The sequence below is a fragment of the Miscanthus floridulus genome, chromosome 7 (genome assembly GCF_019320115.1).
Source record: "Miscanthus floridulus cultivar M001 chromosome 7, ASM1932011v1, whole genome shotgun sequence".
Lineage (NCBI taxonomy): Eukaryota > Viridiplantae > Streptophyta > Magnoliopsida > Poales > Poaceae > Miscanthus > Miscanthus floridulus.
Window position 1 is genome coordinate 8,244,855 of NC_089586.1, and position 22,983 is coordinate 8,267,837.

Genomic DNA, 22,983 nt, shown 5'->3' on the forward strand with positions numbered 1-22,983 from the left:
AGCACTCTACGTCTGGGCATGGACGCACAACCCGTCCGACATCCCAAAGGTAACCTGGCTGACTTTGTCATGTAGGAAGGCAGAGGCCCACAGTTCGCACGCTGCTCGCGGCCGCCGGGGACTCACCTTCAGGGTGCTGGTGCACCTTGACCTGGTGGAGGACCCTCCAGACAGAGACGGTCGTGCTGCTGCTCCTCGGGTCTACACGTGGGACTACAGGATCGTGGATGGAGAAAGGATGCCGCGCGACCGCCACGACCCTCCACCAGTTAACACCCATGGCGGCCACCGCGACAATGACAGCGACCGTCGTGGGCGCCGTGAACGCCAGGGGGACAATTGGTACTCGTGGCTCACCCATAGCCTTTTGCGAGCGCCCAAGGACTGTGAGCGGGAGCGCTCGGTGTCCAGGCACAGTGGCCGTCGACACCACAGCCCGGAACATGGGGGCCACCGACGCCCACTGCACAACGACGCGGGTGGCCGCGGTGCTCACCAGATGACCATAGGCGACGTCGCAGCTGGGCATGGTGCCCGCCAATCTACCCAAGGCGACGCTACGGATGCTGGCACAGGGGCTCGGCAGCACCTCGCCATCCGCCCGATTGATGTCCGCCGTAGAACCAGGGGCTGAAGCAGGGAAAGGGCACCCCACCAGAGGCCGCACATGCACACGCACTCAGAGCCGAGGGCCACGACGTCGCACTCAAAATCACCGTCGTCGCACCTGCGCTGCAAGTCACCTGACTTCAACGGAGGCAACGGCAACAACCACCATCCATCACCAAGTCCTCCTATGGTGCGTGCAAAACACAGTCAATGCGACGATTTGCCCTTCATCCCTTCGGTCTCTGCCCCTCCAACCTACGAACTGAATGACCCTCCTGTTGCCGCTGCACAGACCACGGACGCACCACCGAACAACTCCTCTTCGGTGCACCTAACCGGAAATGTATCTCCTTCTTGTCTGAATGAACTACAGGTTCCCCCCATCGATGACCATGATGTCGCGACACGGCAGTGATCGTGCCTCATGGCTGATCGACGCTTCCACACGGGCTAGGTCTATGCCAGGTGGCCAGGTGCTCTTCGCACGCACCGTGCCCACACACAGCCGGCCAGAAACACCCTGGTGGTGCGTTTCTGCCCTGGCATCGTCTACTCTAGGCGCCGTGTCTGCAGGATGGCCAGCACCTGCTCCACCCACACATGCATGGCAAATGGCCTTCAGCACCTGCTGCCGAAACATAACGCCAACGCCGAGGAGGTAAACAATGTTGGCCAAACAACGCCTGCCAATGCTGCACTGGTATCTCAATTCCTGCATGGGATTTCACAGCCCCTGCCTCCACCCATCTTGCAGGTCCCGGCGTGCCACCACAGCACACCATAGCGACGCAAGAGGCCCCTAGTCCTGGTGCGAAGGAGCGTCTGCATAGCTACCATGAATTGGCCAAGGGGCGACAACCAAGCGAAGGCTAGGCTAGTGCTGATGAAAAGACTAGGCATCCTCGACATGGAAGGACTCACCCATGACGACGCGTTGCTGCGCTACTTCAGCTTGTTCAAGGGACCACTTAACGACGACACCGTGAAGGTAATGGCGGCTTTGTGTGGCCTCGACGCTGAGGCGGCGCTGCCACATGCCTAGATGACTGCTAACACAAATGGGTAGACCGATGTAATAATGTTAGTGATTGTTTGCCACTGCGGAAGCTCTTGGAGCTCCACATCTTTTGTGACCGTCTAGTCATGGTGCTTGGGTTCGGCGACAGCCAGAGGCCTACAGTCGCCAACCCACCCCACTGCAACAAACCGTCATCTGGTAGTTAGCTGTAGCAAGAACTCAGCGAGCAAGAAGCGAGTGCTTTGTATCATTGTGCCGACAGCCAGCGGCTTTTAGTTGTATTGGCCACTCCAAGTTGATGCTTTCATAACCTCTGTATGCTTATCTCGGTGCATATGCCTATGTGTGCTTACCTCTGTGCTGGTCACCTCTACTTAACCAAAAGACGACTTCCTACTTGTCTCCTTCCGAAGAATTATTTTATATAGGGGCCCATTGGTTGACATATGGCACAGATGAATTGTCAGTTACTTAACTGGAATGTCAGGGGTCTAAATGATGGCGCCCAACAGGACTCGGTCAGTGATCTTGTGAGAACCACCGGTGCCACCATTGTATGTCTACAAGAAACAAAGATGCAAGCTATTGACCGTAATGTGGTGCACCGAACGGTCGGAGCGAAATTTGAAAACTCCTATACTATGCTCCCGACGGAACAGACACAAGGAGGCATCTTCCTTGAGGTCAACGAAGACTTCTTCGACCTCTCCGACATTGTACTTACCGCGAGCACTATTACCGCGTAGATCAACATGAGGGCAGATGGAACAAGGTGGCAAATTATGGTGGTATATGGTCTGCAAGGGGAGGAGGCCAAACTTCAATTCCTCCAAGAACTGAAAAACATTCCACCGCCGGAGAATGATAGATGGCTCATCCTAGGAGATTTCAACCTCATCTACCAGGTGGAAGATAAGAACAACGCCAATCTCAACCACCGTCTCATGGGGACATTTAGAGCGACGATCGATCATTTGAGGCTCAAAGAAATCAAGCTAAATGGACGTCGCTTTACCTGGAGCAATCAATAGCAAAATCCGACGCTCACTAGAATCGTCAGACTACTATGTACCCCCAAGTGGGAGCTGTCCTTCCCATCATGTTTCTTACACTCCCTTCCATCGCTCATGTCGGACCATACACCGCTGCTACTCTAGGGAGAACTTGACCACAATCACAGCACTTCCTTCCACTTTGAAAATTACTGGACTAAGATGGAGGGCTTCCAAGATCTTGTCCAGAACATTTAGAATAGACCGGTCACCACCGCTCTTCCGATCAAATGCTTGCATATCAAAATGGCGCGTGTGGCAAAAGGTATCAAGCGTTGGAAGAAAGAGAAGATAGGGGATACAAGGATGCAGCTCACCATAGTGAAAGAAGTGCTACTATAATTAGAAGCAGCCCAAGAGCATAGGTTGCTCACTGCCATGGAACTTCACCTATGTCGCCGCCTCAAAGCCCGTAGCACTGGACTCACGGCCATCAAAAAATCAAGAATCAGATAGAGATCGAGACTAACATACATTCGCTGTGGTGATGCTAACACAAAGTTCTTTTATAGTCAAGCAAACACACGCCGGAGAAAGAATTACATACATTGTCTACATACGGATGGGGGGATCGCGGTGGCTCATCAAGAGAAAGAAAAGGTGATTCAAGATTATTTCAAAAATCACATTGGCTCCTCAATGCCGAGAGATTCCACAATAAATTGGCAATCCCTTGGATACAACCAACATGATCTCTACGACCTAGAGTTGCCTTTCTCCCAGGAAGAGATAAAAAACACTATATATTCCATGCCTTCCGACAAAGCACCAGGACCGGATGGCTTCACGGGGGCCTTCTTCAAAGCATGTTGGGAAATCATTAAGGCTGATGTAATGGTGGCCATGAACAACCTATTCAACTTGAATGCCCAGGGCTTCGAATGGCTAAATTCGGCTTGCATCATCCTTCTACCCAAAAAAACAGATGCAACAAGAGTTACTAATTTTAGACCCATCAGCCTCGTCCACAACATTGCAAAGATCTTCTTTAAGGTGTCAGCTAACAGACTTGCCCCTCGACTCAACTACCTCGTCTCCAACTGCCATAGCGCATTCATAAAAAAGAGAAGCATCCATGATAATTTCCTTTACGTCCAGGGCGCGGTACAAAGGTTGCACAAGCAAAAGATACCAGCTTTATTCATGAAACTAGATATCCACAAGGCTTTTGATACGGTTCATTGGGGATACCTGCTCGAGATTCTACAAGCCCTCGACTTCGAACAGCGATGGCGTGAATGGATCTCTATCCTCCTGCGTACATCCACTTCCACACCCTTGCTTAATGGGCGATAGGGTGCCGCTTTTAGCCATGCCAGAGGCGTCCGCCAAGGAGATCCACTCTCACCCATGCTATTCATCCTTGCTATGGACCCGCTTCAATGTTTGCTTGATCGGGCAACCGACCATGGGATACTCACCCCCTTACCAATTGCGGCAGCAAAATGGAGAACCTCCATGTATGCGGATGATGCTACCATTTTCATCAGCCCCACAAAAGACGATGTTGAAGCCATCAAATCCATCCTACACGCTTTTGGCTCATTCTCGGGACTCCATATCAACCTACAAAAAAGCTCGGTGCACCCAATCAGCTATGCAGATGTTGATCTAGACCAAGTCCTCTCACCCTTCACTAGTTCTAGAGGGACCTTCCCTTGCAAGTACTTGGGCCTGCAACTACACATCAGAGCACTGCAAAAGATACACGTGCAACCCCTCATAGACCGTATAGGGCAGAGGTTACCCAAATGGAAAGGAAGATGGCTTAACAGAGCGGGACGTCTCACTCTAGTAACATCTATCCTCTCCTCCATGCCAACCTACCACCTGACGGTGTTTCCTCTAGCTGCATGGGCTAAGAAAAAGATTGACAAAATCAGGAGATCGTTCCTCTGGAATGGGGAGGAGAACGCCAATGGTGGACACTACCTTGTTAACTGGCCAACAGTTACAAGGCCAAAAGATCTAGGTGGTTTAGGCATCCTCGATCTTGATAGATTTGGGAGAGCCCTCCAGTTACGATGGCTTTGGCATGAATGGGTGGACGACTCCAAGCCTTGGAACGGCTCCGAGCTTCCATGTTCGGATGATGATCGTCTCCTCTTCAACTCCTCAATCATTATAACTTTGGGGGACGGTGCAAAGACTAGGTTTTGGCACCACAATTGGCTCGATGGAGATGCGCCTAGGTACTTAGCACCAAACTTGTTTTGCCTAGTTTCAAGGAGAAATCGAACGGTGAAACAAGAGCTCTGGAACAACAATTGGATACGCAAGCTACAAAGGAAAATCACCTCGGCTGTCCACATAGAGGAGTTTGTGTCCCTTTGGATACAGATACAAGATGTGCACCTACAACAGGGCGTCCAGGACACCATCAGCTAGCAGTGGACTGGTGATGGGAAATACTCCACCCGCTCGGCCTACAGAATACAGTTCAGAGGCTCGCTCGTCCCCTTCAGTACAGAGTTGATCTGGAAAGCGCAAGTAGAGAACAGATGCAAGTTTTTTGCCTGGATCTTAGTGCAAGATAAAATTCTAACAGCACAAAACCTACAGAGGAGAGGGTGGCCACACCATCAACAATGCATGCTCTGCAATGGTCCTTTAGAGACCGGCCTCCACCTATGCCTATGTTGCCCCTTCACAAAGGGGGTTTGGAATCAAATCCTCTCATGGGAGAACTTCACCCAGATCCAGCAGCAACCCCAGGTGCAACCCACCGATATCAGATCATGGTGGGAAGAGGTGGCGATGAAAGTGCCAAGATCAGAGCGTAGGCGGCTTAACGGGGTAGTAATCTACACCTTTTGGAACATTTGGAAAGAGAGAAATAGGAGAATCTTCGACAACAAGATACAGACGATGACGCAGGTGGCCACAAAGATAAAGGAAGATATAGAGCAAAGGAAGAGAGCACTTGATTATGTGTAGCCGATGCCCCCTCACCTTTTGGGCCATGCGTTTCCCTATTTTGCATGCTTGTGGGGGGTTTGTATTCCTAACCTCGACTGCCTTAGTTTGTACATAAACTCTCTTTTCCCTAGCTTAATTGAAAGGCAGAGCTCCTGCCATTGCGTTCAAAAAACAAAACACTCAGCTTCTGAATTCCGGACTGTAAATGGGAAACAAATTGGATAAAATTAGATATGTTCTATCGCTAGATATTTCCTCCACTTTTAGCCTTAATGCTTATTCGATAAAAAACTTCAACACTAGCTGCTTCAGATAAGAACTGTCACTGGGGATAACGCCTCTTCTTCTTCTTCATCTTTGCAGGGCACCTTGGTAGTCTCCTAGATTGTTTCCTAACAATAGAGACACATGAACGAGCTACCAATTTGGCTCTTGCCGGTACGATAATTGTGCAGTTGAGCCATCCGCTCCTTAACTTCTTCCTTTCCCTTTGATATAACGAGACCGTGTGCTGACCTCAGCAGTATATGTCTTTTATAATATGCAGGTCTGAGCTTGGCACCACTTGTGGTTAACGTAAACCCAAATGTGAATGTGGCACTGACAGAATGCCTTATTGTCTATGTGGGTCGCTACCGTTCTGTCAAGCCAACTCCACCCTCTATAAGGAATATGTGTTTATGTATCTGCTGGATATTATTGTGACCTGTAACTCATGTGACCAACTGAGTTATTTTTGCATTTGTTATTATGCAGGAGACCGTGTCCAAGGAGCATGCTATGTGGTTTCCCTTAGTTGAAGTGCTATGCTTTTATCACTGTTCCTTCTATTCAAGTTTCTCTCAAAAGACTTGGTCAAAGCTGTGCTCACTGCTTACTTTTTCATTCTAGGCATTGTTGCTCTCTCGTAAGTCCAGTTTTTCTTGGAACATCTTTTGTAGACATGTTAAGCTATTTATGTGCTGTACTTATGAGGCCATTTATGTAGTGCAACACTGCTTCCTTCTATAAAACGTTTTCTTCCAAAAGACTAGAATGATAATCTCATCGTCTGGTGGGCTCCATTTTTCCACTGTATGAACTGTTAGATACAGTAAATATGCTTCTTTGGATGGTCCTAATTCTATTCCCGAATTTTTTGCCTTGTCTCTTAACTGTTACTACAAAACCATGTCACATCTTGAAAACTAGCGTGGTGCATGCGAGAAAAGGATTTCATGGCAAAAGTAAATTTCTTAGTACAGTTACAACAACTTAGTATTGGGTGTAAACTACTGTCTTTTAAAGAATACAAATAACTCTTGTTTTGCAATCTGATTGTGTGGGGGTATGGCCCCCGGTATCCACAAGACAAGACATGAGCCGCACCATCAGAGGTGGCCCAGCCCACAAGATCAAGGCATGCACGACATTGCTCGGTGTGCACCGCAAGATATTGTATAGTACCAAATATGCTACTTTCCTTGTAACCCTACCCCTCCAGAGTATATAAGGAGAGGCAGGGGTCCTCTAGTGGACACGATCCATACATCTCAATACAATACATCAAAACACAGGATGTAGGTATATATTACATCATATTGACGGCCGAACCTATCTAAATCTTGTGTCTTGGTATTTGTATTACCATCTTGCTCTTGATCTCGCTCACATTTACGACAAATCTACCATCGTGGGATACCCCTCGGTGGACTGCCGAGCATCTTTTGTCGACAGTTGGCGTGTCAGGTAGGGGTGTGCGCTTGATCTATGGCGAGCCAGATGGACCTCAAATCAACAGCGCGTTTTCGTCATCAATCTCGTGGAGATCCATGCTGGTCCACGACGACGATTCATCACTGACTACATTAGCCCCCATGACTGTAGATCCGATCTCAGAACCGTCTCTGAGGTCGCCTTCATCAACAACTCGCCGCTCGCTTCCTCGCTACCAGAGGAGGCAGATCAACAACGACGATCTGATCGCATCCATCGATCAGATCTATTGGAGGCTGCTCAGGAAACTCCAGGGGTTACGACCCTATCTTTTGGGTTCATCAACATTGCTGCCACCTTCCAAGATGCCCTAAGGGGCAAATTCATCAACCAGGTTGAACACGTCCATCCTCTCGCCGACCAGATAGCGTCATACGCCGTCGACCAGTCGTTCTATCTAAAGCTAAGTCACGCTTTAATATTTTTCTAAATATTCTCTAATCTTCGTTAATCGCCATGATGTTTCTCCGAGCTGTTTTCTCCATGTTTGCTCTCCAAACGATTTTCCGAACCCCCGAACAGTCCTGTTGATGCTCGGACACCTCCAAAGACGGTCCTATCTCCGGCTCCTCCCTACACGTGCACGTGCGTCTGCCCTCTGCGTTATGGATGGTCGACAACGGCTCCTTAGCGACGCCTGTTCCTCCTACACGTGCACGGGCTCCGCGCTGTGCATTATGATTAACAGGCTAGCTAGGGCTGGAGACTCAGCTACACACTAACTGTTCGGGCTATTTATATTAAATACATCTTCACACCAACTAATCATCGAGCTACTGACGCTATTTCATCGCCATTGCTGCTTTTTCTCCAGAGTTCATATATTTGTACATCATGTACTACCCGTTCTACATATTTGTATTGCAGGATCATCGTCCAGGTGATCGAATCACCTGGTGCTCGGACTTCACCACCGATCAACTGGTCGAACCGCTTGGTCTATGGACTCCGTCGCCGACCAGTTGATCGGACTATTCACCGGTCGCTTCTACTCAATGCTCACTTCGCCACCGATCAGATGACCAGACTATTCGTCGCTCATGCTTCATCACCAGATACGTCGGTTACTCCTCGGCGCTCGGATTCTTCGTGCTTGAAGACTAAGTGGGCACACTTCACCTTGCGGACATCGCTAGCGACGTCGGGACTCCTCGCTCCTCGGTGCTCGGACGTCGCCAGCGATGCCGGGGACTCCTCCCTCCTCAGTGCTTGGTCATCGCCAGCGATGCCGGGGACTCCTCGCTCCTCGATGCTCGGTCGTCGCCAGCGCCGTAGGGGACTCCTCGCTCCTCGGTGCTCGGACATTGCTAGCTACGCCGGGGACTCCTCGGTGCTCGAACATCGCTAGATATGCCGGGGACTCCTCGATGCTCGGACCTCTCTAGCTTCACCTGGAACTCCTCGCTGCTCAGATGTCGCCAGCTACGTCGGGGACTCCTCGGTGCTCGGTCATCGCCAGCGATGCCGGGGACTCCTCGGTGCTCGGACCTCACCAGCTTTGCGCGGGAACTCCTCGATGCTCGGACATCGCCAGCTATGCCGGGGACTCCTCGGTGCTCGAACCTCGCCGGCTTTGCTGGGAACTCCTCGCTGCTCGGACGTTGCCAACTATGCTGGAGACTCCTCGGTGCTCGGACCTCGCCAGCTTCGTCGGGAACTCCTCGGTGCTCGGACATCGCCAGCTATGTCGAGGACTCCTCGGTGCTCGGACCTCGCCAGCTTCTCTGGGAACTCCTCGCTGCTCGAACATCGCCAGCTACGCTGGGGACTCCTCGGTGCTCGGACATCACTAGCTATGCTGGGGACTCCTCAGTGCTTGGACCTCGCCAGCTTCGCTAGGAACTCCTCGGTGCTCGGACATCGCCAGCTATACCGAGGACTCCTCAGTGCTCGGACCTCGCCAGCTTCGCTGGGAACTCCTCGCTGCTCGGACGTCGCTAGCGATGCTGGGGACTCCTCCCTCCTCGGTGCTTGGACATCGTCAGCGATGCCGGGGACTCTTCGCTCCTCGGTGCTCGGTCATCGCCAGCAGCGCAGGGGACTCCTTGGTGCTCGGTCATCGCTAGCGACATCGGGGACTCCTCGCTCCTCGGTACTTGGACATCGCCAGCGATGCCGGGGACTCCTCGCTCCAAGGTGCTCGGTCATCGCCAGCGACGCCGGGGACTCCTCGCTCCTCGGTGCTCGGACATCGCCAGCGACGTCGGGGACTCCTCGGTGCTCGGTCATCGCCAGCGACGTCGGGGACTCCTTGCTCCTCGGTGCTCAGACATCGCCAGCGACACTCGGGACTCATCGCTCCCGGTGCTCGGACATCTCCAGCTATGCCGAGGACTCCTTGGTGCTCGGATCTTGCTACGTCTCATCGGTGTGCTATCAAGCTGCTCCATGCTGTTTGGATCAGGGTGCTGATCTTGGGCAACACGTCTGGGTCTTGATACGCGCATGTCAGACGACGTCGGCAAGCTTTCAGACTTCTTTTTCTTTGACCCTGCTACAAGATTCATTCTTCATCTTCCAGTAGGCTCGGGGACTAAGTGGGCACACTTCACCTTGCGGTGAATGTGCGCTTTTCTCATCTCGCGGCTACGCCCGGGGACTGGCTGCCTGCTCGGCTGGTCTTCTACATTCTAATCCTGGCACCACGTGACTACGTCAGCTACTGTCAGGCTCGGGGACTAGCTGTGGGGGTATGGCCTCCGGTATCCACAAGACAAGACATGGGCCGCACCATCAGAGGTGGCCCAGACTACAAGATTAAGGCGTGCATGGCGCTACTCGGCGTGCACCGCAAGATATTGTATAGTACCAAATAGGCTACTTTCCTTGTAACCCTACCCCTCCAGAGTATATAAGGAGAGGTAGGGGTCCCCTGGTGGACACGATCCATACATCTCAATACAATACATTAAAACACAGGATGTAGGTATTACGTTATACTGACGGTCGAACCTGTCTAAATCTTGTGTCTTGGTGTTTGTATTACCATCTCGCTCCTGATCTCACTCACCTTTACGATAAATCTACCATCGTGGGATACCTCTCGGTGGACTGCCGAGTATCTTTTGTCGACAGATTGCTTCACTTGGAGTATCTGACTGACTGAGGCACCTTATGGCCCTTTCATTTGTACATTTGGCCGGTACCTGTACTTATCACTTTATCAGTACTACTGTTAATCATGAAGAACTTGCCCTTATGCTGAGTTGTTATTAACTACTCCTATTATTACACTTGTTGATGGTTGAACTCAAGAATGTTGATGGCGATCTGTAGTTCCATCTCCTTGTCATTTGTTTCATTTTCGTATCATCTTTACTTTTTCCTGTGATGGGGGGGGGGGGGGGGGGGTTAGGTGTGCTTTGCAAAGTTTTATCTTTTTTGTTTCCCACAAAAGTAGGCATGTCATAAAATATGTATCAGAATACAGACTTTCTGAGTTCTGACCACATTTCTTGCAAATGCAGCTGCTGGAGTTTGACGAGTCAAAAGCTGAGGCAGCGGAAGGCGGTGCAGGAGAAGAGCAAGATGATGATAGTTCCAAAGGCAACAAAAAGGTGGACTAGCATTCTAGCAGGGATTTAGTTCTGGAGGTAAAAGGACAGGAAGACAGTTTTCGTGTAAGGTCGTCTGGCAGCTAAACGGGCTTGATGACCTCTAATACCTGCTCGGCTTACTTAAGAGCTTAGAAATGGTTCAACATGATACAAGTTTTTTTTTCACTTTGCGGATTATTTGGCCTGGACCGGAGAGTGGAAGATGAGGGAAAATCGATGCTGTTACTTGCGATGTCCTGATGTGCTCTCGATTCGTTAAGGAATTCACCAGAACTCTGATTGGGCTGATGCATTCTTGCATCATATTAGCTTTGCTTTTTTTTGCAGGCAAGAAATTCATTATGGAGTTTACAGGTTGAATCAGCTTGGGGAAAACACCTCAGATCTTACAGCACGGGCATAAAGAGCGAGTGATTTTACCGACCGTGCTTAATCATATAATCATGACTCATTAGTGTTACTTGGGGCAAATCGTTTCTAAGTTGTATGGTTGGTGGCAAACCCAGAATGGGCTGATGGCCCACGGTACTTTAGGCTTAGGGGTGTCGAACTCATGAGGCAGAATGGGCTACCCAGAAAGAAATTGAGATACTGGGACGAACTTAAATCAATTGTCCTGACTCATGAAGTCGAATCACTCTGGTATCTCACAAATTGATCCAAGTTCTCTTATAGGCAAGCAAATTAGATGTAGTTCAGGCAACCTAATCAGTCGCTGTAGGTTTCCTAGAAAAAATTATCCATCTTTTTCACCGTTTCCAGCTACTGTAGGTGAGCCAAGGGCTGAATAAGCTGAGGAATTGAAGAGATGGTAGTGCAGACAAAGAGCAAGATGATGCATTGATGCTAGTTCTAAAGACAAGAAGCTAGATGGACTCATGTTGTTCCAAAGACAACAAAGAGCAAGATGATGTGCAGAGAAGAGCAAGAATATCTCTCTAAAAAAACAGAACAAATCAAGAGCAAGAATAAGCTTTGCCTTGCTGGTTTTCTTTTAATTTTTGTCTGAAAAATGGTGTCCTGACGTATCATCTTTGGTTGTATCAAGATTTCACCAGAACTTTGACTTATTTGTCCACCGCATCGCATGCATTCCACATGCATGATCAATTTGCTTTGGTATCCTCTCATCATAATTAACCAAACAACCAGTTCATCCATCTGTTTGGGAGGCAAATAAATTTCATAGAGATTTGATTTTACAGCAGGTCGTCTCCAAAGTTGTTATTACCTTTTTTTTCAATGGTGGACAGGGGAAAGGTGAAATGGCCCCCAGGATCGGAGAATATCTTGCTGCAGCCTCCAAGTCCAAATAAAGGGTGCCAAACTTTGGCCAACTTTTGCCTGGCCCTATTAGAAAGCAATAGCGATCAAACCCAAACGGTAAGGTTCCATTCCATGCAAATAAAGTAGACTGCTGAAAGCCTGAAAGTATCTGATTCTCCTTTGCATCAAAGCCACGGCCGAAAGCCATATATATGCCTTGCGTGGTTTGACCCTGCCTTCCCAAATCCCATTCCCGTGTGGCACCAATATAAATGAGCAAAATGCTAGACCGCACTGGGGATGCTTCATGCTTGTGCTTCCTTTTCCTGCACACAATCTACTGAATTCCACACCCTTAATACATCTGTTATTGTTTAATGACGTGCATGGGGCTCGTGGTTTCATGTAATTCATTCTTTTCACCAATATAACCCATCCAATTTGTATTATTGCTACATGTATAAGGGCTTGTTGTTTGACTGCAATTCAATCCACATGTATTGTAAGGTAGATTGGAGTGGAAAATTAACTAGTTTTCCTGCTCAATCCACCCGATACATGTGGATTGGGGTGGACTAGATTGTAGCCAAACAAGGCCTAAATGAAATTACATGAGGCCATGACCAAATTAAGCTCAAATCAGCCAGGTTCACCCAATTACTAGCTACTACGCCAGTATTGTTTCCAAGATATGTACTCCCTCCATCCCAGAAAGAATTCAATTTTACAACTGTCGAGTCAAACCTTTTTGAGTTTTTATATATAAAAAAACACTAATATCCGTGATACCACAAGTCTCATTAAATTCACCATGAAATATATTTTCATACTAGACTTATCTTTTGTTGTAAGTATTAATACTTTTCTCTATAATCTTGTTCGAATGATTGAACTTTAGAAGCTTGACTAAATACACGTCAATGTTAAAATTTGCCCTTGAGAGCATGTGCTCCCATCTCCAACGTCATCATGTGGAAGTGCATGGGATAGGTGCACCTCATGCACATCCAAGGGACAGGTGCATATGTCTCTGAGGGTAAAAAACTGCATTCATAAATACACATAGCAAAATTGCATTGTCCCCCCGAACAGATAGAAATGTGTATGATCTTGGCAATGAGCAAAATTGCATTTTTTTTCCAGAACAGATATAAATGTATATGATCTTGGCAACAACACACGTTAGTTATTATAGTTGGCCGTGCCAACCATCAAATCTGCATATCGCACCATCAAAGCTAGGCACCAAATTAAAGCAAGAACAACTATATATATTCTGCTGTGTATGTCAAAATGTTGGCTGTTGCAGGCGTTAGCTAACTGGAAGAAGCATGCTGCGTTTCCATTTCATTTGCAGCTTAATTAACTGGGCGAGTGTGGCAAACAGGTTTAGGCTTCATATTCTTCTCACACATGAATATATATTGGCTGGTTAGATGACTGTAAAGCCGGCCACACCGCGTAGAGTGAGATGGAGAATTCTGAGGCAGGCAGGCAGCATCAGATATGCATGCTAGCTATCGCTAATCCATCACATTCACATGCACCACAGCGTCTTTATTTGGCCTTTTCCCGTTACTTAAGCAAAAAATAAGGACATATTCGTCCCTGATTTCGACAACTCACATATTGCAACTAAGGATCAGTTTTATTTCTTCAGTGACCTTTATTTGTTCTTTATTCTCTGTGTGTATTATATATAAGAGTGTATTTGCCAAATACTCTCCATGTGTTCCATAAGAACCCAATTCTTTGGCTTTCTTAAAAGTCGAGTTAATCTCCTTTCAAAAAAAAAAGAACCTAATTCTAGGTCAGATTCAAATCAAACTATCTTAACCTTGTCTAATAAATTTATAAAAAATACCAACACTGTTTATGACTTCAATAGATATGCCATGAAAATATATTCTATGATGGGTGCTAATGGTGCATACTAGAGAGTATGTTAAATATTGGTATTTTTTTGCAAATTAATTTGATCAACTTAAGAAGCAGGTTTGAGTGACTGAACACTGTTATAAAATTGTGTTTTTTTTCTGGGACGGAGGAGGTAGTACTAGTCATGGAATATATATAATGCAGTTTATTGTTGCTGAGGCAACGCAAGGTATATATAGAGATTAGTAATTAATAATACCGAGATCCAATCCCCTGTCTTGTTGTTGTTCTAGTAAGGCCAGACAAGGAGGATATATATACAAATAACCAAAAGGCGCCTGCTGCTTGCCCTTTTCTACATACACGACCGACCAAATTGATGTTAGTAGTACATTGACAACACATTTATATAAAAAAAGAGTATATTAGAAACAAGATGCTAAGATAAAAATGCTACTCCATCCGTCTTGAAATATATGTGGTCAGTTTTGTCATAAATCAAATTATTGTAACTTTTACAAATTTATAGAAAAAAAATTAACATCTACCGAGGTATTTTATAAAAATATATTCCATAGTGTATCTAATTAAGCTAATTTCGTGTCCTACGTATTTTTCTTCTTTTCTATAAACTTGGTCAAAGTTACTATATTTTAAATTAGAACAAAACTGGATTCCTTATATTTTAAGATGGAGGGAGTAACTAAATACAGATGTTCTTCTTGGCTTGTCTTGCCGATGAAGCTTAAGAAAAAGAGATGCATTTGCAATAAATGTTGTTGTCTTTCCAGTGAAGCATGAGAAAAAAGATATGCGTTTACATTAATTGCAAATAAAGCGACCTTCTACGTCAGAATATGTTTCGATTGATCATCAAAATTACTGTCATCTTCCAAGCTAAAAAAAGAAAGATGGAATGGAAATTGGAGAGTACATATATAGCATGCATGATGCAGAAAGGTGAAGGAATTGGACGTCCTGCTCAATTGCCGTGTCGACAGATGACTGATGAGATCATCAAGAGAGAGACGTACGCACATTACAGGTAGCGGACAGTCTTCATCGAGGTAGACTCGAGTGACAGTGATGTATCATATTCATATCAGCTCGCGTGGTGCACGTTTATTGCACGTTCTGTAGGTACGGACTCCGAACGGTCAAACAATCCTGAATTTGATTAAATATATAAAAAAACTAGTATTTATAATTATAACACGTAGCAAGTATCACTAAGTTAATAAAAAATAATATTTTTACAATAGTTTAATTTAAAGAGATAAAGAATGATACTCCATCCATTCCAAACTATAAGAATTCTGACTTTTATATATACGCAAATTTGTCTATATATATCTAGACATAGTGCATATTTAAATACAGGTCAAAAGTTATGTATCTAGAAAAGCTAGAACATCTTATAATTTGAAATAGAGATGGTACTTTTTTCTATAACCTAGTTAAGTTTGAGATTATTTTTTTACTTTTGAGAAGCGAGATTCACACTTTCTTTAAGAATAGAGGGAGTCCACACTAGCTAGTTCTTTTTTGAGAAATTACACAGTACAACGGACTCACACTCATCCCTATGAACACATGCACGCAAACCCTACGCTTATGAGCATCTTCGAAGACTGGCAAAACCTCAAGATTGACGAAGTCACTGTAAGCACCTCGCTGCCGACGGGAACGCCGTTTACCACTGAAAACACAACACGTTAAGTCCTAGAAAATTCGCTCATATGGGGAGTTAAACCCACCTAAGATGGTACTAAAGTTTCTATAACCACTAAGCTACCGGCTCTTTTGCAGACTAGCTAGTTCTTGGTTCCTTCCTAATTGCTCTCAGCATAAAATTTGTCTGCCACAAATATATAGCTTTACCCATTGTCACCATGAAATCGATGCATGTATACTGGTCCCTTTCATACATGACATTCAAAGGCAACAAGTAAAGTTAACCAATCTAATCTAATAATAATAAAATGGGTGATCGATCACTTGCGTATGTACACGTACATGCATGACTTCACAATTGACTTGGGTCACTTGCTAAATAAAACTATTGTTTTTTAAAAAAAAATAAAACTTTACTGAGATCGATGGATGGATAGATGATCCAGTGGCTTCTTCAGCAAGTACTGGCAGATGATTATTCGGAGGAAGCTGTCCCCTACACGCATGCTGTCGCCTTCGTCATTACTCTCATCTCCTAGTATTTGTCTTGTTAGCTCTTGTTTAGTTCCACCCCAAAATCCAAAAAGTTGCTACAGTACCTGTCACATCGAATGTTTGCGGCCCGTGCATGGAGCATTAAATGTAGACGAAAAGAAAAACTAATTGCACAGTTTGGTGGGAAATTGCGAGACGAACGTTTTAAGCCTAATTAGTCAATGTTTGGACACTATTTGCCAAATAAAAACGAAGGTGCTACAGTAGCCCCAAAATCCAAATTTCGCGAACTAAACAAGGGCTTAACCTTGTGCCTGTCTCTCTCTGAAACATACATGTATCACACCTTGCACACGTACTTGTTAGATAGTCTTTCTCTACGATAGAAAAGTTTCTAATGGAGCATTTGGATATGGTACAACATAGACGAAACACATGAATTACAACAGAAAAGACATAAAAGGATGTTTCCAAGAGGTCGGACCTCCTGTTAAATTTTCTTCAAATTTCCCTATAGATTGAGCCATTCCATAAGAATTTTATATAGGATTTCAAGATGACTGGTCCTTTGTCCCAATGGGTCACAAAGAAAAAAAAAATGCTATAGGTTTACAAACCTACAAAATTCCTTGATATATAAATCATATGTTCCAAAAGGGCCCTACCTATGGAAGGAAAAAAAAAACAGAGAAAACTAAAATCTATCTATTCCTTTCTTTGCCCAATCATACACTCCAAGGCTCAAGGTTGCAGGCACCGGCAGCAATGGATATAATGATGATGTACGGACCATGGTGAAATGTCTGTGACTGTGACCACTAGGCTTGTTAGTAGGCTAGGCTATGTGCTGTTTGCTTAGGTAGAGGTTGCCTAAAGATGCCTTGCCCCTGTCTGCCTCAAATTGTTTGCATTGCGATGAAACAGACGAAGAGTGTCGGTGGGGCCGGCCGGATTCGTCACCATGCATCCACCACTGCGGTTGTGACACGTACGCCGGCCGCACGGCGCTAATAAAAGGGGGCAAAACGTATGGAAAAAAAAAAGTCTCACGTTTTAAGAGGGGGCAAAGAATATAGTTTAACTCAAGAGTCAAGACAAACCCAACTACCTATACAATATATAATTTAGTCAAAATAAGTCCTCACTTAACCCAAGTCAACATAGAGCTTGTTGCGGTGGATGAATAAAGGTTCAAATCACACCTACTAATCCGCAAGTGCAGAGCAGTAGATAGACTCTCGTTTAATGATATAGGCTCACGGCTGACGTGGTACACCGCGTGCTGGTATCATTGCCCTTGTCCGCCGTGTGGGGGTCCACCTGCTGCCACTCTCCGATCTCGGTCTCCCTCCTCTTGCTATATACTCCCAGCTCCTCCTCGCCTCCAAAATAAAGTAACCAGCTTCAGGGAAGGCCGCCGCCGCCGCCGCCTCCTGGGGTCTTGACAAGAAGTCAAGCCGCGGCACGCTTCCCCGGAGACGACCAAGATTTCCTCTTTCTGGGGAGCAAGAGCACCAACGCCATCCCGTAAGTCTCCCTCCTCATGCTGTTCCCGCCCCAGAACTAGCACAGAGACATCTTCAACATTTTTGTTCCTGGAGCCGAGCAAATCCCCGTGTCTCCACCTGTCAATGGCTGCCGTTTCCTGGGCTCTTAGTAGTGATTCGGAGCAAAAGTTGTCTTCTTGGGACTAGTTCCTGCACATCCCTCTCCCGGTCGCTAGTACTTCTCCTAGTAGTAACATTTGTTAGTACCTGAGGCTGTCGGGGTTTGATTGGAGCGAGGAATTCGCCAGAAGATCTGCGATTAGGTCCGTCCTGCTGATCGTCACTTGCTAAAACGAGCACGAACCGCATGGAGGGGCTGATTGCTTCACAATCTAGGCATTGCTGCACTTTTCCAGGAAGCCCCCCCTCCCTGAGAGTTTGTTGGAACGTACTGTACTAGTTGTATGGAAGCGTACCTCCTCGTGGCAAGCGTGCTTGGCAATACCCAACCTCATCATTATAGTAGTGTGGAATGCGTGCTTTTTTTTCTTCTTGTTGTCTGATCGACACAAGGAATAGAATCGATACCTTGATTGGTTCTTATGCCTTGCACATAGCACAGTGCCAAGGTATGAAATATCCAGCTTTTGTTCTTTTCGTTCATAGCGAAAGGGTGTGCCAAATGGAATATGTGGATTGAGTAAGACAGCAACCTCTTTTATCTGTCGCTGTTCACTAATGGACCACGCATTGCATCTGGGTTATGGGTGGGATAGGGCGATATGAGCAAAGTTAGGTTCTGGATGATGATTGCCAGGAGAATCCATGATCCATTTAAGCTTCATGTGGTGAGGGTTGATCAATGCTGGGATTACATTTTGTGGTTTCTCTTTCTCTTCCTTCTGGAAATGTGGAAAGTGGATATCATTATTGGCGCCTACCAAAACATTTTGTACCATATTTGAAATGATTGTTTTTTTCCATTCATGGTTTGTCTAGTGTAATCACCTAGTTGTTTTTCTTTGAAACGTTCAGTCCATATATTCATCTTATTCCTATATTTGCTTCTTGCTGTCTATATTTGTTCACCTCCTTCTTTCTTATTGTTTTCCTTTCAATTTACAAGTAAACACCCTATATATTTATTCTTGTGCACATTTCTATATATGTTCATCCTAATAAGGTGGCTCCATGTTTCTCTTTCGATAGGGTTCACACACTCATTGATAATTTGCCAACTTCTTCATAAGTTCAAAGTAGCCTCTGAAACATTTGGGCCAATATGAAGATAGCTTTTCTCATGTTGTTGGTTCTCTCCCTGTTTCTCGTCCCTGATGGGATCCACAAAAGCTTAGCTGCAAGGCCTTCAGTTGTGAGTATTGGGTCTATTCTTCGGTTGAACTCCACCACTGGAGGTGTTTCAGATGTTGCCATCCATGCAGCAGTGGATGATATCAACTCAGATCCAACAGTTCTAAATGGAACAACGTTACGAGTTGACACGAGAGATACAAATTGTGATGACGGTTTCCTTGGCATGGTTCAAGGTAGACCATCTTTAATACCGATTCCCTTTTTTATTTCACTGTTCAATACTCCGTGCTTCCATTCTAGACTTGTGATTATGATACAGTATTCCTTTCTTCAGCTTTGCAGTTCATGGAGACTGATGTTATTGCAATCATTGGGCCACAATGCTCTCCTATTGCACATATCATTTCATATGTCGCAAATGAGCTTCAAGTTCCTTTGATGTCCTTTGCATCGGATGCAACTCTATCATCAATCCAGTTCCCGTACTTCATGCGAACTATGCCCAGCGATCTCTACCAAATGGCAGCTGTGGCGGCAGTTATTGATTACTACCAATGGAAGATAGTGACTGCCATATACGTTGATGATGATTATGGTCGAAACGGCATTGCTGCTTTGGATGATGAACTTACTGCAAGGCGCTGCAAAATTTCATACAAGGCCGGGTTCCGTTCCAATGCTAAAAAAAGTGAGCTTCTAAATCTATTGGTTACTGTTAGTAATATGGAGTCTCGTGTTATTATCCTCCATACTGGTTCGGAACCCGGACTCAAGCTTTTGTCAATTGCTAATTCACTAAACATGATGGGCAACGGCTATGTATGGATTGCAACTGATTGGCTTTCTGCTTATCTTGATGCTAATTCATTGGTCCCTGCTGAAACTATAAATGGCATGCAAGGTGTTCTGACTGTACGTCCACACACCCCAAAGTCAAAGATGAAGAGTAATCTGGTGTCCAGGTGGAGCAGCTTAAGCAAGAAATACAACCACAGTGATCTTCGCATCAGTGCTTATGGTTTTTATGTTTATGATAGTGTGTGGACTGTAGCTCGGGCTTTGGATGCCTTCTTTGATGATGGTGGGAGGATTTCCTTTACAAATGACTCAAGGTTGCGTGACGAAACTGGGGGAGCTCTTCACCTTGAAGCCATGAGTATTTTTGACATGGGAAACAAATTACTGGATAAGATTAGAAATGTGAACTTCACTGGGGTGTCTGGCCAAGTGCAGTTTAATGCTCAGTTTGAACTCATTCATCCTGCCTATGATATCATAAGCATTATTGGGAATGGCATGCGGACCATTGGTTTTTGGTCAAACTATACAAGATTGCTATCGACTGTACTTCCAGAGGACCTATATTCAAAGCCACCTAATACTTCGCTTGCCAATCAACAACTCTATGATGTCATTTGGCCTGGACAGACTGCACAGAAGCCTCGAGGCTGGGCCTTTCCTTCCAATGCCAAGGAGTTGAAAATTGGCGTCCCTAACAGATTTAGCTTTAAAGAGTTTGTTAGCGAAGATAATGCTACTGGGTCAATGAAGGGCTATTGCATCGATGTCTTCACTCAAGCATTGTCATTGCTTCCTTATCCAGTTACATACAGGTTTATACCTTTCGGCAATGGTACTAAAAATCCTAATTATGACGAACTTGTACAGATGGTAGTGGACAATGTAAGTATGGACATGCAATTTTTTTCCCTCCTCCACATTTCAGCATGTATAATAGTGATCAGAGTTACTTTATCCTGCAGGGTTTTGATGCAGCAGTAGGGGATATTGTAATTACAATGAGCCGAACTAAAGCTATTGATTTCACCCAGCCCTTTATTGAGTCAGGCCTGGTTATCTTGGCTCCAATCAAAAAACATATAACAAGTTCTTGGGCATTCTTACAGCCATTTACATTGGGGATGTGGTTTGTTACAGGATTGTCTTTTCTTGTTGTGGGTGTGGTTATTTGGATTCTTGAGCATCGAATAAATGATGAATTTCGTGGCTCGCCGCGGCAACAAATAATAACTATTGTTTGGTAAGGATCTGGATGGCATCTTTTGCACTCACTATACATACATCTTGTTTTCACTTACAAATGTTATTTTTTCCATTTGTTCCCATGCAACATGTTCCACATTATTGGCAGCCTTAAACTGTGTTTTTCAACATTGACATTTTGTCCAAATGGAACATCTAGGAATGAACAAGGAATTTAAATCTTGTAATTTTAGATTGGTTAAAGAAAAGATGTCTGCACTCATAATCTATTTCACGTGATAATATGGTATATTATCCTCTATTTTCTAGTTTTGCCTGTCAAAGTACTTCTGCACACGTATTATTAAATGCCTGTCTGATGGCTTGATTCTTTCCTCTGAAATTAATGCTTATGATGTGTCTTATTCTCTGCAGGTTCAGCTTTTCGACTCTATTTTTTGCACATAGTGAGTAAACTAGCCTTTCCTGTTATGTCCTTTAGTGTAACTGACCCTCTGTACTGATGTGGCACCTCTACCCTTAATTTTTTTATTACCAGGAGAAAACACTATGAGTACTTTAGGACGTGGTGTTCTGATCATATGGCTATTTGTTGTATTGATCATTCAATCAAGCTATACTGCAAGTCTCACTTCCATCCTAACCGTGCAACAACTTGATACTTCTATAAGAGGAATTGATGACCTGAAAGATAGTGATTATCCTATTGGTTTCCAAGTTGGTTCTTTTGCCGAAGAATACATGGTCAAGGAACTGAACATCTCACGGTCGAGGTTAAAAGCTCTTGGTTCTCCTGAAGAATACGCTGAAAACCTCAAGTTAGGCCCTAAGAAAGGAGGTGTTATGGCCATTGTTGATGAGCGCCCCTATGTTGAGCTGTTTTTGTCAACTTACTGCAAGATTGCTGTTGCTGGCTCAGATTTCACCAGTACAGGATGGGGCTTTGTAAGTGCATTGAACTTAAGTTGTCTTGAAATATATTCTAGTCTAGTCTAGAAATATAAACTAAAACACATCTCATAATGCCTTCAAGATTATCAAACTGGAGTTACAGCATTAACTACAAGCGTTCCATCTACTGTTTACATAGCTGATGGTACACTCTAAGATCAGTTTTTCTTAAGAAAAAGAGCACATTCTCTAAGATTAGTGTTTCAGAAGTCTAATATCCAGAGCGTAGCAACCTTGTTTCATTATTTCAAACATAGCTCTTACAGAACTCACTCTATCAGGCATATCCAAGGGATTCCCCTCTGCAAGTAGACCTGTCCACCGCAATCCTAACACTGTCGGAGAATGGGGAACTACAGCGGATCCATGACAAGTGGCTCAAGACAGGCGATTGCTCAACTGACAACACTGAGTTTGTGGACTCGAACCAGCTCCGCCTTGAGAGCTTCATGGGCCTCTTCCTCATTTGTGGCGCAGCATGTGTCCTCGCCCTGCTCATTTACTTTGGCATCACGCTACGCCAGTACCTGAGACATGAACAGCCGGGATCAGCAATCTCCGTGGATGCAGGGTCATCGACATCGAAGCGCAGCCTCAGAAAATTCATTTCATTCGTCGATGACAGGCAGCCGCCACCAAAGAAAAAGCGGACCATGAGCCTCTCTAGAAGTTCAATGCCAACAACGCCAATGAGTAACCGTCCTGGTACTGATATTGATATAGAAAGCTAGTGCTTGTGTATACGTTTTTGACCTGGGATACATCATCTTTGGGCCAATCTATGTGTCCTTATATATAGGAAATTAGAGCCAAAGGCTGTGTAGCGGATTGCATTTGTCGGTTTTTAGCACCCCAACCGCCCAAGGATAAGTGGATAACAAGTCGTCCTTGAGTTTGGCAAAACTGTAAAATTGTATAGAGTCAACTCTTGTTCACGAATGATGATGGTGTTATGAATGGAATCTATGTTTGTTTCATTTTATTTGTTCTTTCAGATTTCTCTC

The 22,983-nt window shown here is 45.3% G+C and overlaps 1 protein-coding gene across 1 annotated transcript; it reads left to right on the forward strand.

The window, feature by feature from the left end:
• Nucleotides 1-17,624: 17,624 nt before the first annotated feature.
• On the forward strand, nucleotides 17,625-22,949 carry LOC136462472 (glutamate receptor 3.1-like). The gene is made up of 7 exons (XM_066461568.1): nucleotides 17,625-17,750; nucleotides 18,920-19,257; nucleotides 19,359-20,707; nucleotides 20,788-21,065; nucleotides 21,443-21,474; nucleotides 21,567-21,973; nucleotides 22,261-22,949. The coding sequence occupies exons 2-7, from the start codon at nucleotides 18,993-18,995 to the stop codon at nucleotides 22,708-22,710; spliced, it is 2,781 nt and encodes a 926-aa protein (XP_066317665.1). The 5' UTR covers nucleotides 17,625-17,750; nucleotides 18,920-18,992; the 3' UTR covers nucleotides 22,711-22,949.
• The last annotated feature ends 34 nt before the right edge of the window (nucleotides 22,950-22,983 follow it).

Bases quoted from the DNA above. Each gene is read 5' to 3' on its own strand.
- LOC136462472 (XM_066461568.1), top strand. From the start codon at position 18,993: ATGAAGATAGCTTTTCTCATGTTGTTGGTTCTCTCCCTGTTTCTCGTC. The intron at 21,066-21,442 runs GTAAGGATCTGG...TATTCTCTGCAG, and splicing joins CAAATAATAACTATTGTTTG to GTTCAGCTTTTCGACTCTAT. The intron at 21,974-22,260 runs GTAAGTGCATTG...TCACTCTATCAG, and splicing joins CCAGTACAGGATGGGGCTTT to GCATATCCAAGGGATTCCCC.